Raw genomic sequence first — 16,435 nt, forward strand, 5'->3', positions numbered from 1 at the left:
CCCCTCTTCCCTCACAAGGACATCACAAAACACCATACGAGACAATGCTCTACTTTGGGGCCTACTGAACATTGCCACACACATCCTACTGGTTATCTCAGCCCTTCTTTGCCATGCCCTGTGCCCTGGGGTCACCTGGGCCGCTAGGCCTCTGCATTCCATTGGGTTTGGCCAGTGGGAGGCACTGGCAGGAGACAGGAGTGCCCAAGGAGGGAGAAGTCAGGGTACTTATTCTGCCTGCATCTTTCGGCTCAGCTCTTTCCTCTCTCTGCCCCTTCAGGCTTAGGGGTAATAACGGTGTCCTGTTGTTCTTTGTCCCTGGGTCCTCACTTTGTTCCCTTAACCCTGCCCACATCTTGGTAAAGAATCCTTTTATTTAAAAGTCTTTTTAAAAATCCCACCTAAATGTGCTGTCTGTTTTCTGCAAGTACCCACTGACACACAGACATACACCAACATGTTCCAGGTGGCTATCTGTCTATATTTATTGTATTAATGAGTTATAGTACATGCCATTGTGTACCTTTGTAGACAGATTTCATAAAGGTTTATTTTATATACTCTTCATTGATCATACACAGGGACTAAATTTTATGAAGATATCTATATTATATGAATACATTGCATATATGATTACTCTATACTGTGATTTATAAATATAATTTTTAAAATATCATTTATAAATAGAAAAAGAATCAAAGGCCAATAAAGGAGTGAGACTGAGGTGTGAGTTAGCGCATGTGTGTCTTCTAATGAAGTGTGCTAAAGCGAAGGTGGGAGATGTGAGATGTGATGCACAGTAACGTGGTGAAACCATGTAGGGAGTTGGTAAATTTCTTTAAAATTGACAGAAAGGATAAGGTTTGTATTGTTGACAAGATCCAACTGGAAAGGGCTGGGAAATCTGAAGCCAACAAACTGATCTGTTTTAAACACAATTAATGTTGTAATGCCAGGAATACTATACATAACTGCTAACTTATTCAGACAGGTTTAACCCGCCCATTTGCACTGATGTTGGTTGAGTTCGGCAGGGGGAGGGGGGCCAGGCAGGGAGGGAAAGCCCAGAAGCCCAAGCGGTGGCCCCGCCCGCGGGGCCCGGGACACTTACGGGAGTTCCTGGGCAGCCCGGGGCCGATGCTGACCTGTAGCACCTTGTTGCTGGGCTTGAGGATGGCCAGGTCCCCAAAGCCCTGGTGGAACTGCACTTGCCGGGAGCCCCCTGCACTCCAGGGACCCCAGTTCTCCTTTTTCAACTTGAGTTCAAGCCTGCGACAAGCATATTTGTTGGAATTAACAAGTCGGAGTGAAGCAGAGAGACAATGGTGCTCACAGACCCCAGCAGCGAGTTCTGCTGCTGGGCACATGTGCTGTAAAAACGAGGCAAGCCCAGATCATCAAACCAGCACAGGGCCCCGAGGATGGGTATGACATCCATGGGTTTGGCTCGGCAGCGGGGTGAGCCCACTGACCAGAGGCAGAAGCATTTGGGGCCCAGCACCTGTGAGAAACCAGCCGGTGAGGGAGGTACCCATCACAGGTGCCAATGTCACTTGTCAGGTGGACGCTGGTGGGACTGCCGGGAGACAGAGGAAGGGGACAATTTCCAGGCCACACTTGCTGTGGTGTGTCATTGTGCCTCTCTCTGATTTCCCTGGGTTTGTGTTTGTGGAGGACTGAGAGATGCCAGACACAAGATAGTCCATGTCTCCTTGGTATAGAATGTGGTTATTATTTAATGAAGGTCTATTGCTCCACCATCCCCCCACCCCAGGTAGGGAAAAGGACAACACTAGCAATCAAAATCCAAATAGAAGGGAGGCTCGCTCACAACTCCAGAACTCCCCAGCTAGTTTTTATTTTTCATATGGCCTATATGCCTACAAAATGCAGTTCCACATTCTGCTTTTTTAACTTATATTTTCTCATGTTGCAAGACAGAAAACTAAAAATTTTAAGTAGCTGCCTATTATTCTATCGAGTGGCTTGGCTACACAATTCTTCCTTTTTTTGTTATTCCTTTATCACAAATTCCCAGACACAAATAATGGCCCCTGGTACTGATGGCCAAATTGTTCTTTGGAAAAGCTGTAATGAATTCATGCTGCTACCAGTATCTATTTCACTGCAACCACAGCAGCATTAGTTATGGTAAGTTTCCCTCATCATGGAACTAAGGCTTTACTTTGGCCTCATTCTCACGAATAGGAAGGGATGGAGGATACCCCATTTTAAAGACAGGGAAATTTAAGAAGAAAAGCTAACTAACTCTCACTTGGCAAATATGAGATTAGAAGCTCAACAGTATGAAATATCTGGTTCATGAGACCATGTTGCCAAAGCAAATAAAAGTGACCTGAGACACAAGACGTTGGCCATCGCAGGCCCTCACGTCCCCAGATGGGCCACCAATAGGTTTTATTATGCATCAATTTTGGGAACTTAAGCCCCTACTCCCATCTCTTCCGCTTCCAGCCTTACTCCCCTTCTATTTGCTCTGCTAAGTAAAATATTCTTTTACTGGTGATATATAAAAATCAGCCTTCCCCTGCCACTTTGGTGACCTCTGTCCAAATGATAAAACACACCATTTGATTATTTCACAGAAATAATTTCACAGAAATGTGAAAGTGACCTTTTCAAAGCCTGTGACAACCATCTGGGCTGTCCTCTGCAGGCTCTAAGATTCCACAGGGGAAGCTAAGGCCCCCAAGGCTGGGCTTCACTGAAGCCACCGGAGCCCATCAGACCACACGCCCCACTCTGTAGGCTCTCCCCTTCTCAGCCTGGACCCCACGGGTGAGGTCAAGGCCCCCTCTAGTTTCCCTCAGATGTTTGGGCCCCGTTTTCCAACTTACGTATTGCTAAATTTCAGAGGTAGTTGCTTCTGAGTTTTTTCCTCAAAACGCTTTGCTAAGAGGCTTAAGAATTCAGTTTTGAAGACAGATTCAAGCAAACTGTCATACTCTTGTTCATGAAGAATAAAAATGTCATCCTGCATAGTACTGCAAAGAGATTGGAAAGACTTAATGAAAGTTGCACTTTTGTTTATTCTATTATTTTTTTCACTCATTTATTTATCCTCTAAGACAGTACTAGGTTTCTATAGTCTTTCTGTAAGAGATAATCTTTAAAGCAAAACACAACAACAATGAATTACGTGATAAAATCACTGAAATCTGCTTTCGAAGGAAGTCTATAGCCCACCAAAAGCACAATCAAAATACTTTTCCCACATGACTTTTTTTGTTTGTTTGTTTTTGTTTTTACTTTTTGGGTGTTTTTTTGGTGAGGAAGATCAGTCCTAAGCTAACATCCGTTGCCAAGCTTCCTCTTTTTGCTGAGGAAGATTAGCTCTGAGCTAACATCTGTGCCCATCTTCTACTTTGTATGTGGGACGCCGCCACAGCATGGCTTGATGAGTGGTGTGTAGATCCGCGCCTGGAATCCGAACCTGTGAACCCTGGGCTGCTGAAGTGGAGCGCCCAAACTTAACCACTATGCCACCAGGCCAGCCCCCCTCGTGACTTTTAAAATCAGAAATTTAAGGACAATTTAGGCTGTCTTAAAAAAAAATCCATTTTCAAATTCAACTTCTGTGTTCTTAAGGTCATAAAAATCCAGAATGTTATGAATAGAATGTGGCTGAAAATGAACAAATCCACGTTAAGTTCCAAGTTAGTAGAATTTACGATATGGTTGTAGCTATTGTAAGAAATCCTTACTTGAAGAATTGTAAGCTCAGTTATCAAAGGGAAGCTAACGTCCTGGGCTTCATATGCACTTATTAGGAGCCTTTGGGGATACAGTGCTCCGCTTATACTGCATGCCACATGCTGCTGAATGCACCACCACACCAACCTACAGGTACACAAGACAGGTGTACAAACAGCGAGCAGGCACAATCGGCACCTTCCCGCTAATGAATTTCATGGGACAGGGAGAGCACACGCCTTTGCAGGAACAGCGTGTTTGGATAGGGTCGGGCTGTAGGGAAACTCATGCCTGGAGGGCAGGGAATGTTAGGAGCTGCAGGGAGCACGGGAGAAAGAGGCTGAGGTGAACCCAGTCCTGGAGAAAATGGTCTGTGGTCGGGGGTTGATCAGACACAGCTCCATCTCCAGGCCCAGCTAGACTTTGTGGAACTACAGCACACGTATAATTGAGAATTTTTATTCCCTAGCTGTTGGATGTATAGCTCAATTGAAGAAGGCCACCATCCCAAAGTCTTCATAATATACACGTTTACAAGTACCTCCAAGCACCACTGTCAAATGTCTAAGACAACCCTCTAAAGAATGATGTTTGATTAGGGATAAGTATTTTTCAAGGTATTAAAAACAATTTAAGTGAACCTGCTTCAATGAATTGATCAAAGTAACACTTTAATCTCTCCAGGTGCAGAATGTGGCAAAGACATGGTTCTTTCAGTAACCAGAGCTGAGCTGTGTCACAGGAGCTGTGCTCTGCTCTCGGGGCTCCTGGTACTGCTGCACCAGTAGGATTACTGTGGCTGTGAAAAGGCCAGATGGTGAGGCAAGTCGGTTATATGGAGGACTGGGCTATAGAGAATCTCTGAGACCAGGGACGCTTCTTTCAAATGCAGAATTTGAAACATTTAAACTGCAACTCCTGTGGTCTCTCTGTTCAGTCCTATGAACATGGAAAGGTTGGGGTGGGCAGTCCTTGGATCCAGAGGTTTTCCTTGGGCAAAGAGAGCCTTGGCGGATGATCCCAGGCTTGTCAGGAACCTTCTCTCTCTGGGCTGAGGCAGGGAGCTAATGACCTGAACCCGATAGAGCCAGTAGCTATAGTCACGGCCTGTCTCCCTGAAACCTCAGCCCCTCAGTTGTCCTACAGGAAAGGAGCTTGGTAATCCACAGGAGAAAAAAGGTCAACGGTAGGACCACAACACATTTGGAATTTCAAGGCTCAGAATGGCAGCATGCACAAACCACAGGGGAGGGATGGAGTCTACTACCAGCAAGATACCAGCACCAGGGAGAGGAGCTTGGCCCTTCACAGCCTGTTTACTGAAGACGAGTATGCCGACAAGTTCTCCTTGCATGTGAAATCAGAATACTTTACAGGTGTTTTTGGACAAATAATGGCCATTTGGGTGGAGCACTTGGTCATTATTATTACCTCAAGAGTTGGTTGTGAAATATCCCTACATCACAGCCATGCTTCTTGCCCACCCTTGTGATAGCTGGCTCACAGGTTTTTCTGTTGTGATGAAGACCTTGACAACTGGTGGTTTAAACAATATAGCGTTTTTATCTCTGGCACTCAACAGCACGTGCAAAAGCAATTCAGGGCCAACATGACAGTTCTATAGCGCCTGGGAGCCAGGCACCTGCTCCTTCCTATTAAAGCTATGACCAGGAAGTTGTACAAGTCACTTCTGCTCACACCCCATTGGCCAGTATTATGTCACATGGTTACACCTAGCTGCAAGGAAGCCTGGGAAATGTAGCCCTTGGCTAGGCTGCCAGTTGTTAATATGTAACGAAGAGAATGGGTATTGCAGGACAGCTCAGAATCTCCACTACACCTCCTTGATAACAAACTTTTCCAAACTAGGAATTGGAATCATTTCCAAAAGGTTGAGAATAATACCTCAGAGGGTGTGGCCACAAAGCTACTATCATCTTCCAGGTTCTGGTCAGATGAAAACTCTGGAATTGTGCTAATCACTTCAATTATAGCAATTCAAAACTCCAAAAGGCACTTATATAAAAGCTGCTCTCCCAAGTCATTTGGACTTAATGAAATAAAGTCCAAGCATCCTAGCAGAGGTGTAAGGAGACTGCTGCATTGGGAAGGGAGCACGTGCAATGGGAAAGAGTCAAACGGGAGGCACTACTTTTTGGTGTGTGGGGTGAAGAATGAAACTCCTTCCTGTTTCAGTTGCTTGACTCTAAGCACTCTTTGACATGCCTGGACATGTCTGCTTGCCTGGCTGTCCTTCAGGTGGAACGGTGATTATACAATAGGGCTAAGTGAGCCCAACACCAGTAACCCTGAGTAGTTTAATGTGCTTAGATGTATTAGGAGCATAAGGAAAAAGAGCAAGCAGGCCAAAACTTCAAGGTTAATTAACAGCATGAGTCTGGAAATGAGAAGAGAGTGTTTGGACACTTTGACTTCAACCATCCAATTCAATAAACCCTGCCTTCAGTGACCCAGGCATAAGAGTCAGTGAAGGCATCTTCTCCCAGGCCAGAGTTTCAGCTCATTCCCCTCTTCAGCCCATGCTCCTAAATCTGGAAACAAAGCTTTGCCATTTATTTATTCTAAAAAGTCAGACTTATCTTTGGACTTCACCCCATCTTATTCATATGCTCAAGCTGCAATTCCTCACAGATGTTTGACGCAGTACCCTGTGTCGAAAGATCCTTACTAGTCCTTGGTTTGGCTCTACTTGTTTTCTATCCACTCATCTTTGTGGCTTATCGCTGTATTGCTGACAACACTAGCAAATTTTGTTTTGTTCCCTTAACCAATATCTTCTTTGCAAAAACGTTAGTTACAAAACACTGAGTAAAGTCTTAAAGGAGTTTTTTTTTTTAAAGCTGAAAAGGCAGTTTCCAAGGACAGCCCTGCCTTTATTTAAGCTTTAAAAAAAATTTTGCTGATTAAGAAATACATACTCCTTTTAGTAAACTGGAAAGCACAGAGATAAACAAAGAAGAAAATAAACTTTACCCGGAATTCTACCACTCAGAGGAACCAGCGGCACCAGTCCTACTGAATTTCTCTGAGCAAGTGCAGACATGTGTTGTGTCAGGTCTCCCAGGAGAAGCTTCACCTGACCCCCAGGTGAAGAGGCTCACTCCTGTCTTTCGTGTCCCAGGAGTATCCTGTACTCTATCCAGTATCACTCTCTGAACACTTGTAACCCCTATGGCACATGTTTACTCAGGTGTTTGCTCCTCCTTCCAGAATGGGAGGGAGCTCCTTGAGGCAGCGATTATGTCTCATTCACCTTTGAATCCCAAGGCTGAACACAAGGTAGCTGGTTAGTCCAAAAATGTTGACAACTTCCAGGTTCCCAAAGCCCAAAGGCCACAGCGAGTCAAGATTTCAGTAACGCTTCAGGTCAGCTGAGCAGGGAGTGAAGCAGGCTGTGCTTACTGCCAGAGGTTTAGGGCAATCGGGCAATGAAATGTTCTAGGCAAAAATGCTGTGACCAAGGGAGCTGGAGCCTCTGTCTAAAGCCCCCTCTTACTGGTTGCTTTTTCAATTACATACAAGTATTGGAAAATCTACTGACCCAGACAGGCAGCCACGTAGCTTGTTGTCTTAGGCCTCTAGTGGTCAGCTACGGGAACGAGAAGCCTCATCAGAGAGAGCCCCATATATGAGATTTGATAGTACCAATCTCATTGCCTGCAACAGGAGAGCAAAGTATATAGGCTATGACACCTTGTGGCCACCCTTCCTGCGAATTGAGTTTTTCAAATAAGAGTGAGGCCCACTCAGTATTCAGACAAGAAGTAGCTCTTGAAGGATCCTTCAAAAACTGATGCTCAGCCGTCCATCAGCAGATCCCCCAAGCCTCAGAAATCTGATGTCTCACTGTACATTGGTGTGCCATCTCCTGATTTCCTTACCAAGTCCCCAGTGAAGGCAGAAATGTAGGCGTCAGTGTTTTGGTCTCACTTATTTAGGATAAAGGATTTATCCTAAATCCTTATTTAGATAAGGATTTTCCCTGTTCAAATTATCCTGGAGTCCCTTTGCAACTGTAGTCTTCATATTTCTCTGAGCTTTAGGCCCTATCTTATTTTTTTCATGTAAGTTAAAATTTCAACTATAATTCAACTAGACATATTTCAGTATATTCATAAAGAGAAAGGACTTCTAAAAATATGATGTCTACTGGAGCATTAGAAAAAACTTTTTATTATGGAAAATTTCAAAAATATAAAAAAGTAGAATAGCAGAATGAACCTCCACATGTCGGGAGGCTTCAACAATATCAATCCACAATCATATTGGGGCCGGCCCAGTGGCGCAAGCGGTTAAGTGTGCGCGCTCCGTTGTGGCAGCCCGGGGTTTGCTGGTTCGGACCCTGGGCGCACACCAACGCACTGCTTGGCAAGCCATTCTGTGGAGGCATCCCATATAAAGTGGAGGAAGATGGGCACGGATGTTAGCCCAGGGCCAGTCTTCCTCAGCAAAAAAAGAGGAGGATTGGCAGATGTTAGCACAGAGCTGATCTCCTCACAAAAAAAAAAAAAAAAAAAAAAAAAAAATTTCACAATCATATTTATCTACACCCCCAGTCTCCCCACTTCCACACACAGACTAGGTTGTTTCAGAGCAAAGTATAAATATTATATTATTACATCCTTTAATACTTCAGTGTGTATCTCTAAAAGATAAAGCCCCTTTAAATAAAAATAGCCACAATATCATTATCACACCAAAAGAAATGAGCAATAAATCCTTCATATCAAATATTTAGTCATGGTCACATTTCCCAAATTGTCTCATAATTGTTTTCATATGGTCAGTTTGAACAGGGAGCTGTGAGCCCACTTTGCCTTGACAGTAGTTAGCAGAGTTAGAGATGGGTTGAAAGATCAAGCTTGTAGGACACTCTGATAGTCTTAACTAGAAGGAGCCATTAGGTGATTACTCCAGCCAACAGTCAAGTAGTAAGCCTCATAAAGCCTTCAAAACACATACAGATGTTACAACTTTTTTTCCTGAAGTGCAAGACAACTGTTAAAATCTTTCTCTATCCCAGTATTAAAATATTTTGAGAAAACACACACACACACATTTGGTGCTCTGGTCCCACAACCAATTTCCACTCTGGGTTTGATTCTGCACACACATCACCCATCAGGTTGCATTCCTAACTTGGTTTAGATTACTGGCCTAAACCCAGTGGATAAAGGAAATGAGGGAACAATACTAGTCTTGGTAAGTGTGAGGTTCAGTACCTGCGACAGGCAGAGATCACAAGTTAAGATGACTCAGGTTCTTTTTTTTCCCCTAGAGCCAGAACAACTTTCAGGCTAAGTACCTCATTTTATTACATCCTCTAAAAAGGAAAGGCCACACGGAAGAAAATGTCCAGACAACGAATGCTGAAGAGGAAGCAGAAAAAAGAAGCTGGTTATAAAGACACTGTATTCTCAGAGGCTGTGAGAGAAGAAAAAAAGACAGAAGGAAAAAATTTGACTGTGACTATCCCACACCTTGATAAGCCTCAAGGACTTGATCAACAAGATAGTGTCAAAGTGCCTGATAGAAATGTAGGTACATTATGATCATTTATTATCAAGTACTCCAGGAGTGGTCTGAAGGCTATAGACAGACCTGGGCGATAATAATAGAACAAAAATTACTCTTAGGTAGTGAGCACATGAGCCCTAGGGCTGTGATTCCCTGGCTTTCAGCAATAGCAACAGTCAAGTGTATACAGCGTGGTTCAGCTAACCCAGCTTAGCCCAGGTAGAGCAGGTTCCCATGCAAGAGAAAAAGAGAAGCTTCCAATTGTGTTCCTTGGAACACCAAGGGCAGCCTCAGTGCACAGCTAGCCAGGAAGAGTGTGGCCAGCAGGCCGGCCAGCTCAGGTTGTGACCCAGCCAGGGAGCCAAATGCTCAGGAAGACCTTCTGAAAACCAGGTCTTCGAGTCTAGAGCTTTCCCTTGAAATCAATGGCACCGAGCCCTACCTGACGGTGGGGCTGCAGAAGACTGCTGACAGACTCATCTGCTTCGAAGTTTTACCACATCCTGAGTTGGAAAGTTTTAAACACTTAACCTCACTGCACTGCCTGGCCCTTTATGCAGGAAAATTGGGAACAGACAGAATCAGAAACTACAGTAACACAGGCAAAAATGGACACAACTTGAAATCTGCTTTGGAGTATCACACCGTCGCCAGGATTTCCAGCCAGATAGGTCAGACGCCTGAGCACACAAAACCCCTGCTTCTTCCTGAGCACAGCAGTTTTGTCTTCTGAGCAGAGTAAGAGTTTAGAGAGGTGTCCCAATTCCAGTAAGACAGGTTCACAAGCGACCAGAACATCGCTACTTTTAACGCAATGGCAACCCGAAGTTTGCCCTGGCCAAGGCAGCGGTATCCTCAGAAGGGCCCAGGGAGGCAACTCAAGGAAGAAGATACTGGGCTCAAAAGGGACTTTATTCTTCTTTTCTCAGCCTCCCGTGGACTGGGAGGACTTGCTCTCAGCAGAGAAGACTTAGTCTGGGAGTCTGAGCATGGTAGGATTGAGGGAAGTCTCTTCCCGTGCAGGAGTCTCTCTGCCAACAAAAGCCAGAGTGCTGAGAGGAAGAGCAAGGGCTCCCGCCTGTGAACTTGGAGTTGGAGGCAGCATTTGGCGATGACTCCGGGGCTTACAGATTATGAAGACCAATCTGTAGTCCCTCCTTTGCATGAACAGGCAGAAAGGACCCTAAAGAAACTTCCCTTCCAGGACAGTCAGAAATCACAGCAAACTAAAAAGCAATATTGATAACCTAATGGCCACCTCTGCCTGGGCCTTTGCTGGGGAAATGGGGTAGGTCTTCAAAGTAGGTGAGGTGGACTCGGGGAGACGGGGCTCTGGACCCTCGGGCCTGCTTCAGTAAGAGCAACTATACTCTGTTTGTTCCATATCCTAGGTTTATTTCTCAAATTTTATGGGAACAACAATCTGAGTACCCTTTGATTAGAGGAGCTGACCAGAAGGCAGCTTTTCCTTGGTACCTCATTCCTGGCATATCAGGACTCCCTGAGACCTATGAAGGTCATGTCTTCCTACGGAAGAAGAGGAAATTCAGTTCTCTGCATCATGATTTTGACAACTGGGGAGCCTGGCTGGGCGTTTCTCCAGGCTGTGTTTGGAATAGTGGATGGCGATGCTGAGGAGAGATCGGGCTCCCCTCCCTCCACACCCTCGCCACTCACCTGAGGGACACGGACAAGATCCTCTCCATCTCTATTCTCCGCTTCAGCACTTCCTTCACCAGGCCTTTGTCGGGGCCTTGTTTGACCTTCTCTCGTCCAATTAAGTACAAGCACTTTGGAGTAAGAAGCAGGTCTCGCTTTACGCCCTGTAAGGAGAGGTGCTTTCAGAAAGTGGGTAGACAAGTCAAAGTGACAGCTGTCCACACAATGGCATCTGTTACCAGATGAAGGGATGCTGCCCTGGGTAGGAAAATTTCACTGCCATTGGGATGGCCATTCCATTTATCATCTACCCCCCCCCAAGTCCCTTGAGAGTGAAAGAGGGCATTATTGATGATTATCAGGTTGACATATATGAAGTTGCTGATATTTGACTCTCTTGACTTACAAAAATAGCAAACTCATATGCATCCACCTGAGGTATCAGGACCGCAGGTGTCAAGGGACAGTCCCAGCAAACCAACACATATGGTGTCCCTACCATGTTACCTACTAGAGCACATTTCTCAAACGGGGATCCTTCAAGTGTCTGCATATATATTTTTTGTAAGTCCATGAAATTTTTACTTTTTAAAATCAATCAATTTTCATTTCAATGATAATCCTTAAAAATCTAATATAAACGTACTTTGGAATATGTGGGTTACCGACCACTTTATCCCCAAACACTAATGAGAGACCCAATCACTCATGTTCACATTCAAATCTGCCACCAGAGCAGCTGTAAGGAATGATTTAATTTCAGCAAAGAGCACCATCTTCCTCATTAAATTAATCCTTATTTACTTCATTTTTTTTCCTGACCAAAAACCAACCAACCAACCAACCAAACAAATAAAAAGTTCTTCATGGGTCCATGAGCTACCGTGGCTTCAGATTTCACTATTAGAGCACTATTATCAGGCAAAAAAAAGAGAAAGTGTCTAAGGAAAGAGGTAAAAGCATCAGCTGTCCCTCCAGTGGCAATGTGAAAGCCTTGCTTAGTCATTCACTCAAGGAAGATGGGTGAGAACACTTTGCAATATTGCTTGATATTCTGAATCTTCTGACCAACGATTCCACTCCTATCAATGTATTCTTTTTAAGATTTTATTTATTTATTTATTCCCCCCCCAAAGCCCCAGTAGATAGTTGTATGTCATAGCTGCACATCCTTCTAGTTGCTGTATGTGGGACGTGGCCTCAGCATGGCCGAAGAAGCGGTGCATTGGTGCGTGCCCGGGATCCGAAGCCCGGCCGCCCGCAGCGGAGCACTGGCACTTAACCTCTAAGCCATGGGGCTGGCCCCTATCAATGTATTCTAAAAGCATCAGCAGATAAATGCACAAAGATATGTGTGAAAGGCCCCTTACTGCATCCTTTTTTAAGTTAGTAAACAAACAAACATACAAATCCACTAAAAATGGATAAATGAGAAATTGATTAAAAATATAGTGAAGCATCTGTTGAATGGAATACCATGCAGCTAAACAAAATAATTTATATTGATATATCTATTAATATGGAAAGCTCTCCCTGGTATATTTTAGGGAAAAAAAAAAAAAAAAGCCCAGGACATAAACCAGCATGTAATGTAGATCTCATTTTTGTTAAAGTAAATATACAAATGGATGTTGTATAAAAAAAGTTCTAAAGGATACACAAAAAATGTTAACAGTGATTGTTTCTGGGTACCGGTGGCTATTTTTCTTTTAGCTTATCTGTATTTTCTAAATTTTTTCTACAATGAACATGCTCTGTTTTGGTAGTAAGAAAAGCAAAATTATGAGTTATTTTTAAACCTAAGGAATCCTTTTGGCGACTCTCAGAGGCAGGCGGTCAGCGTGTACCTTGAATCTTCTGTCGTACTTGGTCACCGTGTCTGCAAAATCAATCTTCTCTCTCTTGCCCACAAACTGCTGGAGTTCCGGGTGCTCCTCCATCCCGATGTAATCCCCAATGAAGTTCCTGTTAATACTGTTTCTCCTTCTCTCCTTCTTGTTCAACAGGAGGTCTGAGGCTGCAGTTCCCAAAAAGGCAGAGAAGGGAGAAGGATCAGTCCCTCAGAAAAATGAGGAAGGTATATAGTGTGGAAACACACAGAAAAACTCTAAATGAACGCCAAATTTTTAACACACAACATCATATGCAAAGTAAAATGAACTTGTAACTTCACCTGAACTCAAAATTATTCTTGAGATTTGTCAAATGCATGAAAAAAAATGACTCAAATACCTTCTTCTCTCATTTGGACATATTTCTTCCGAGCTACGAATTTCCTCCATGATTTCTGTATCACTCGAGCATACCCATCATACTTTCTCTCTCTCATTTCTTCTAGAAGAAATAGCTGTGAATGTAGAGAAGACAAATGTGAGCCAATTCACAAGACCCGAGCTTCACTTTTTTCGGTTATTTCAGGGACACTCAGTTTAGTCAAGGACATACACAGAAAGCAGCTTCTCAAACTCAAACAAATGTGAAAAAATGATTCCTAGGGCATGTTGTTTATGATCACTATAACTTTTTAATCCATATATTTTTTCTTTTAACATAAAACATAATGGAAAATAGCTGGGTCTGCGGGTATTGAGTTGGACCTTAATGGTGTCTGCCCTGCCTTGCTCATAATCTCGGTGAGAATCAAATGAGTGATTCAACATTTATCCACTCATTCCCCACCTGGATCCAAAGAGGATTATTAGGTGGCTAGGTCAAATGAGTCGGTGGAGGCTGTTTTCTGCTGCATATAGCCTCTTAGTAGAATTTTCCAGCTTTTGCAGGAGCAGAGCTTGTGCTGCTGTGGAAAGAGGACTGCCTTACTGTCAGTTCCATGAAAGTATAGACTTCCTGCCTCACAGAATGCTCCAAGGCGTCACTGGGGCAGAGGACAATAACCACAGGGATTGGAGCTAGACTTAAGATGTGCTAGTGAGGACTTGGATTCACCAAGAGGGGCTGAGACTGTTGTTTAAGGGCCCGTATCAGACACCAGCAGGTCTTGAGACTCCGGCCATTTTAACAATTAATACTAATTGTTGCATCCCACTCAGTAAAGCTCCGGAATAATGAAGATGATAGCAAATAAATGTAATGTACCAAATACCTGCTATGGTCAGGAATCATTCTAGATGCCTTACATACACTATTTCATGCAACACCTCAACAACTGCAAGAGGCACATATTTCTGTATCTCCAGTTTACAGATGAGAAAATTGGAACTAAGACTGGGTGGGGCTAGAAGGTGAAACAGTGTCTTTCAGGATCTGCCAGGCTCTTCCTCACTTTGACATAAAAGTCTTTCTCCGCAAATCTGCATTTGATCAGCTCGTAAAACAGTGGGAAACTTTATCACTCACCTAAGAAGTGGTTTACATGACTCTCTAGGAAAAAATAAAATAAAATAACAAAAACCCAAAGTAAAGATGATAAATAGCCATTGCAAAAATGTTCCAGAAGTAAACAAGCAAATTTGGTTTGAAGGCAGCTGGGCCTGATTTGTGGTCTCTGTTTATCTGGGTCCATACTCAGGAGCCCCATCTATCTCCTCCTGTCACTCAACTTTTCCTTCTCACAGACCCAGCTGTGCAGAAACAACATCTCAAACTCAAAATCCCAAAGGAGGGACCACTTCATTCCACAGCCTTCAGTGCCATATACAACTGGCATGAGGAATATATTTCCAAAAACAAAAGTGAATACATGGTTTAATAACCAGACAGAATGTTTAAAATCTGAGCCCTGTGGTTGCCTGTTCTAAGAATATTCGTTGGTGTTTCTTATCTTGTGTGTTGGGTTTCTGGGTAAGTCTTGTTTTCTTCTTCTTTCCCAGAACTATTTTGGGAATGTCATAGAAAATACACTTGTGACTCAGAAAGGATGAAGAGACAACCAATTCCCTACTTCCTATAGACTATTTCAAAGATTGGCTGGGTTTTAGGTTCTTTCCAAAAGCTATGGGGGTGAGAAAGCAGGGAGGTTCAAGAAAAAAAGGGATAGAGAGAAAAAATCATGGACACATGTAACAAATAAGCAAAACCAAACCCTTTGGTGTCTGATGTCTAATGTGGGTTCTTAAAGCAAATGGGTTATCTTGTATATTCAGCACACTTACTATAAAGTCAAGGCAAAATCACAAGGTGGATTTTTAAAAACCAATTTTTGTAAAAGTATTTGCAATGTCAAGGCTAGATGTGGATGGATGAGTGATGGGGGAGGGAAGAGAGTAGTGGTGATGGTGTGTGTGTGTGTGTGTGTAAAAAGACAGGGGGAATGAGAGTCAAGTGAAGGTAATAAGCAATTGGGAGGAAGAAAGGAAAAGAAAAACCAAAAATAAATCTCAGTTTTGGAAGTAAAACCTCAAAGCTCAACTAAATCAGAAAAGCATGAAAAATATTGAGGCTGTTTTAATTATATGTGAAAATTTAGCAAGTCGAAAAACTAAAAGCGGGTATAAAACAACAGAGGAGCTGCATTGTACTGATAAATCACTCCAGCCTGTTTTAGGAAGAACAGGAACTGTTCTGTGGGCTGCTTAATGGTGTATGACACAACATTTTCATTTTATATTTGGAAATGAAATTGCTGTGAAGCTACAAATAACTTGAAGTGGAAAATGCTACCACAAACTTTTCATAAATGGGTTCTATCGACATGTGCCACTTATTTATTTAATAATTTTTATGGTTCATAAAGCCATTCAGTTACAGCCATATTCACTTCTGAGTCTCAGGCTGATCCTATGAGGCAGGCAGAATAGCAGCTGTGGGGCCCATTCTAGAGAAGAAGAAAACTAATTGCAAGACCAGGATTTGCCTAAAGTTAAGTGTTTCCGTTATTACCAACGCTGCAAGTTCTCTTATTATTTCCCCTTGATCTGATGACTAACTTTGCCAAGTTTACCATAGACTCTTGAAATGGAGTCTTGTGATTGTCATAGGAACCTCAAGAAATGATGACATCAAACCTTGGTTAGTTCCAGCAGTTTCTCCAACTTAACAAGTAATGTCTTTATCCCATAGCCCCGGAGGTAGTTGGGCAGCAGAACTGAGGGGCTGTGTTGGATTCCTGCTCAAACTGAGAACTTCCTATGGACATTCATTGGGCTAACACCCTCATCTGCACCCTCATCAGGAAAGACAAAGAAGTTCCTATAAATTAATCTGTCGAGATCTATTAAGTTTGTGAATTGTATGTTTGAATTCCTTACTGATATTTGTGTTCTATAAAACCAGAGATTTCTCCTCCTACCTATTCGTTTCCTCAAAGTCCTTTCCAGACTCCCTCACGGTCTTCAAGGTACAATCCTAGGAATTCTCACTCCTGGACTCTGCTCCGCCTTCAAGGAGGAAGCTGGGGCCTGTGCGTAAATGACCCGTTTGGTGTCACTCAGGTGAGGATGTAGGTTTACCCAAGCCTCCTTTGTGGGACAAAGAAGTCCCTTTTTAGCTTAGACACTATAAATTGGACACTATAAATACCTACGGGCACCTCCTATGAGCACTCTCTGTACGAGTCTCTGAGTAC

At 43.3% G+C, this 16,435-nt stretch overlaps 1 protein-coding gene across 1 annotated transcript in view; it reads right to left on the minus strand.

Annotated features, from left to right (window-relative positions):
* The window catches only part of MYO1E (myosin IE), a 196,861-nt gene that overhangs the window by 21,527 nt on the left and 158,899 nt on the right, over positions 1 to 16,435 (minus strand). The window contains exons 20-24 of the mRNA XM_004421637.3: positions 13,144 to 13,258; positions 12,759 to 12,928; positions 10,930 to 11,075; positions 2,859 to 3,005; positions 1,112 to 1,269 (exon numbers count right to left, since the gene is read on the minus strand). Of these exons, the coding sequence (XP_004421694.1) occupies positions 1,112 to 1,269; positions 2,859 to 3,005; positions 10,930 to 11,075; positions 12,759 to 12,928; positions 13,144 to 13,258 (736 nt within the window). The remainder of the gene's footprint in view (positions 1 to 1,111; positions 1,270 to 2,858; positions 3,006 to 10,929; positions 11,076 to 12,758; positions 12,929 to 13,143; positions 13,259 to 16,435) is intronic.

This window comes from Ceratotherium simum, chromosome 3, assembly GCF_057802395.1.
Source record: "Ceratotherium simum simum isolate JZ-2026a chromosome 3, ASM5780239v1, whole genome shotgun sequence".
Lineage (NCBI taxonomy): Eukaryota > Metazoa > Chordata > Mammalia > Perissodactyla > Rhinocerotidae > Ceratotherium > Ceratotherium simum.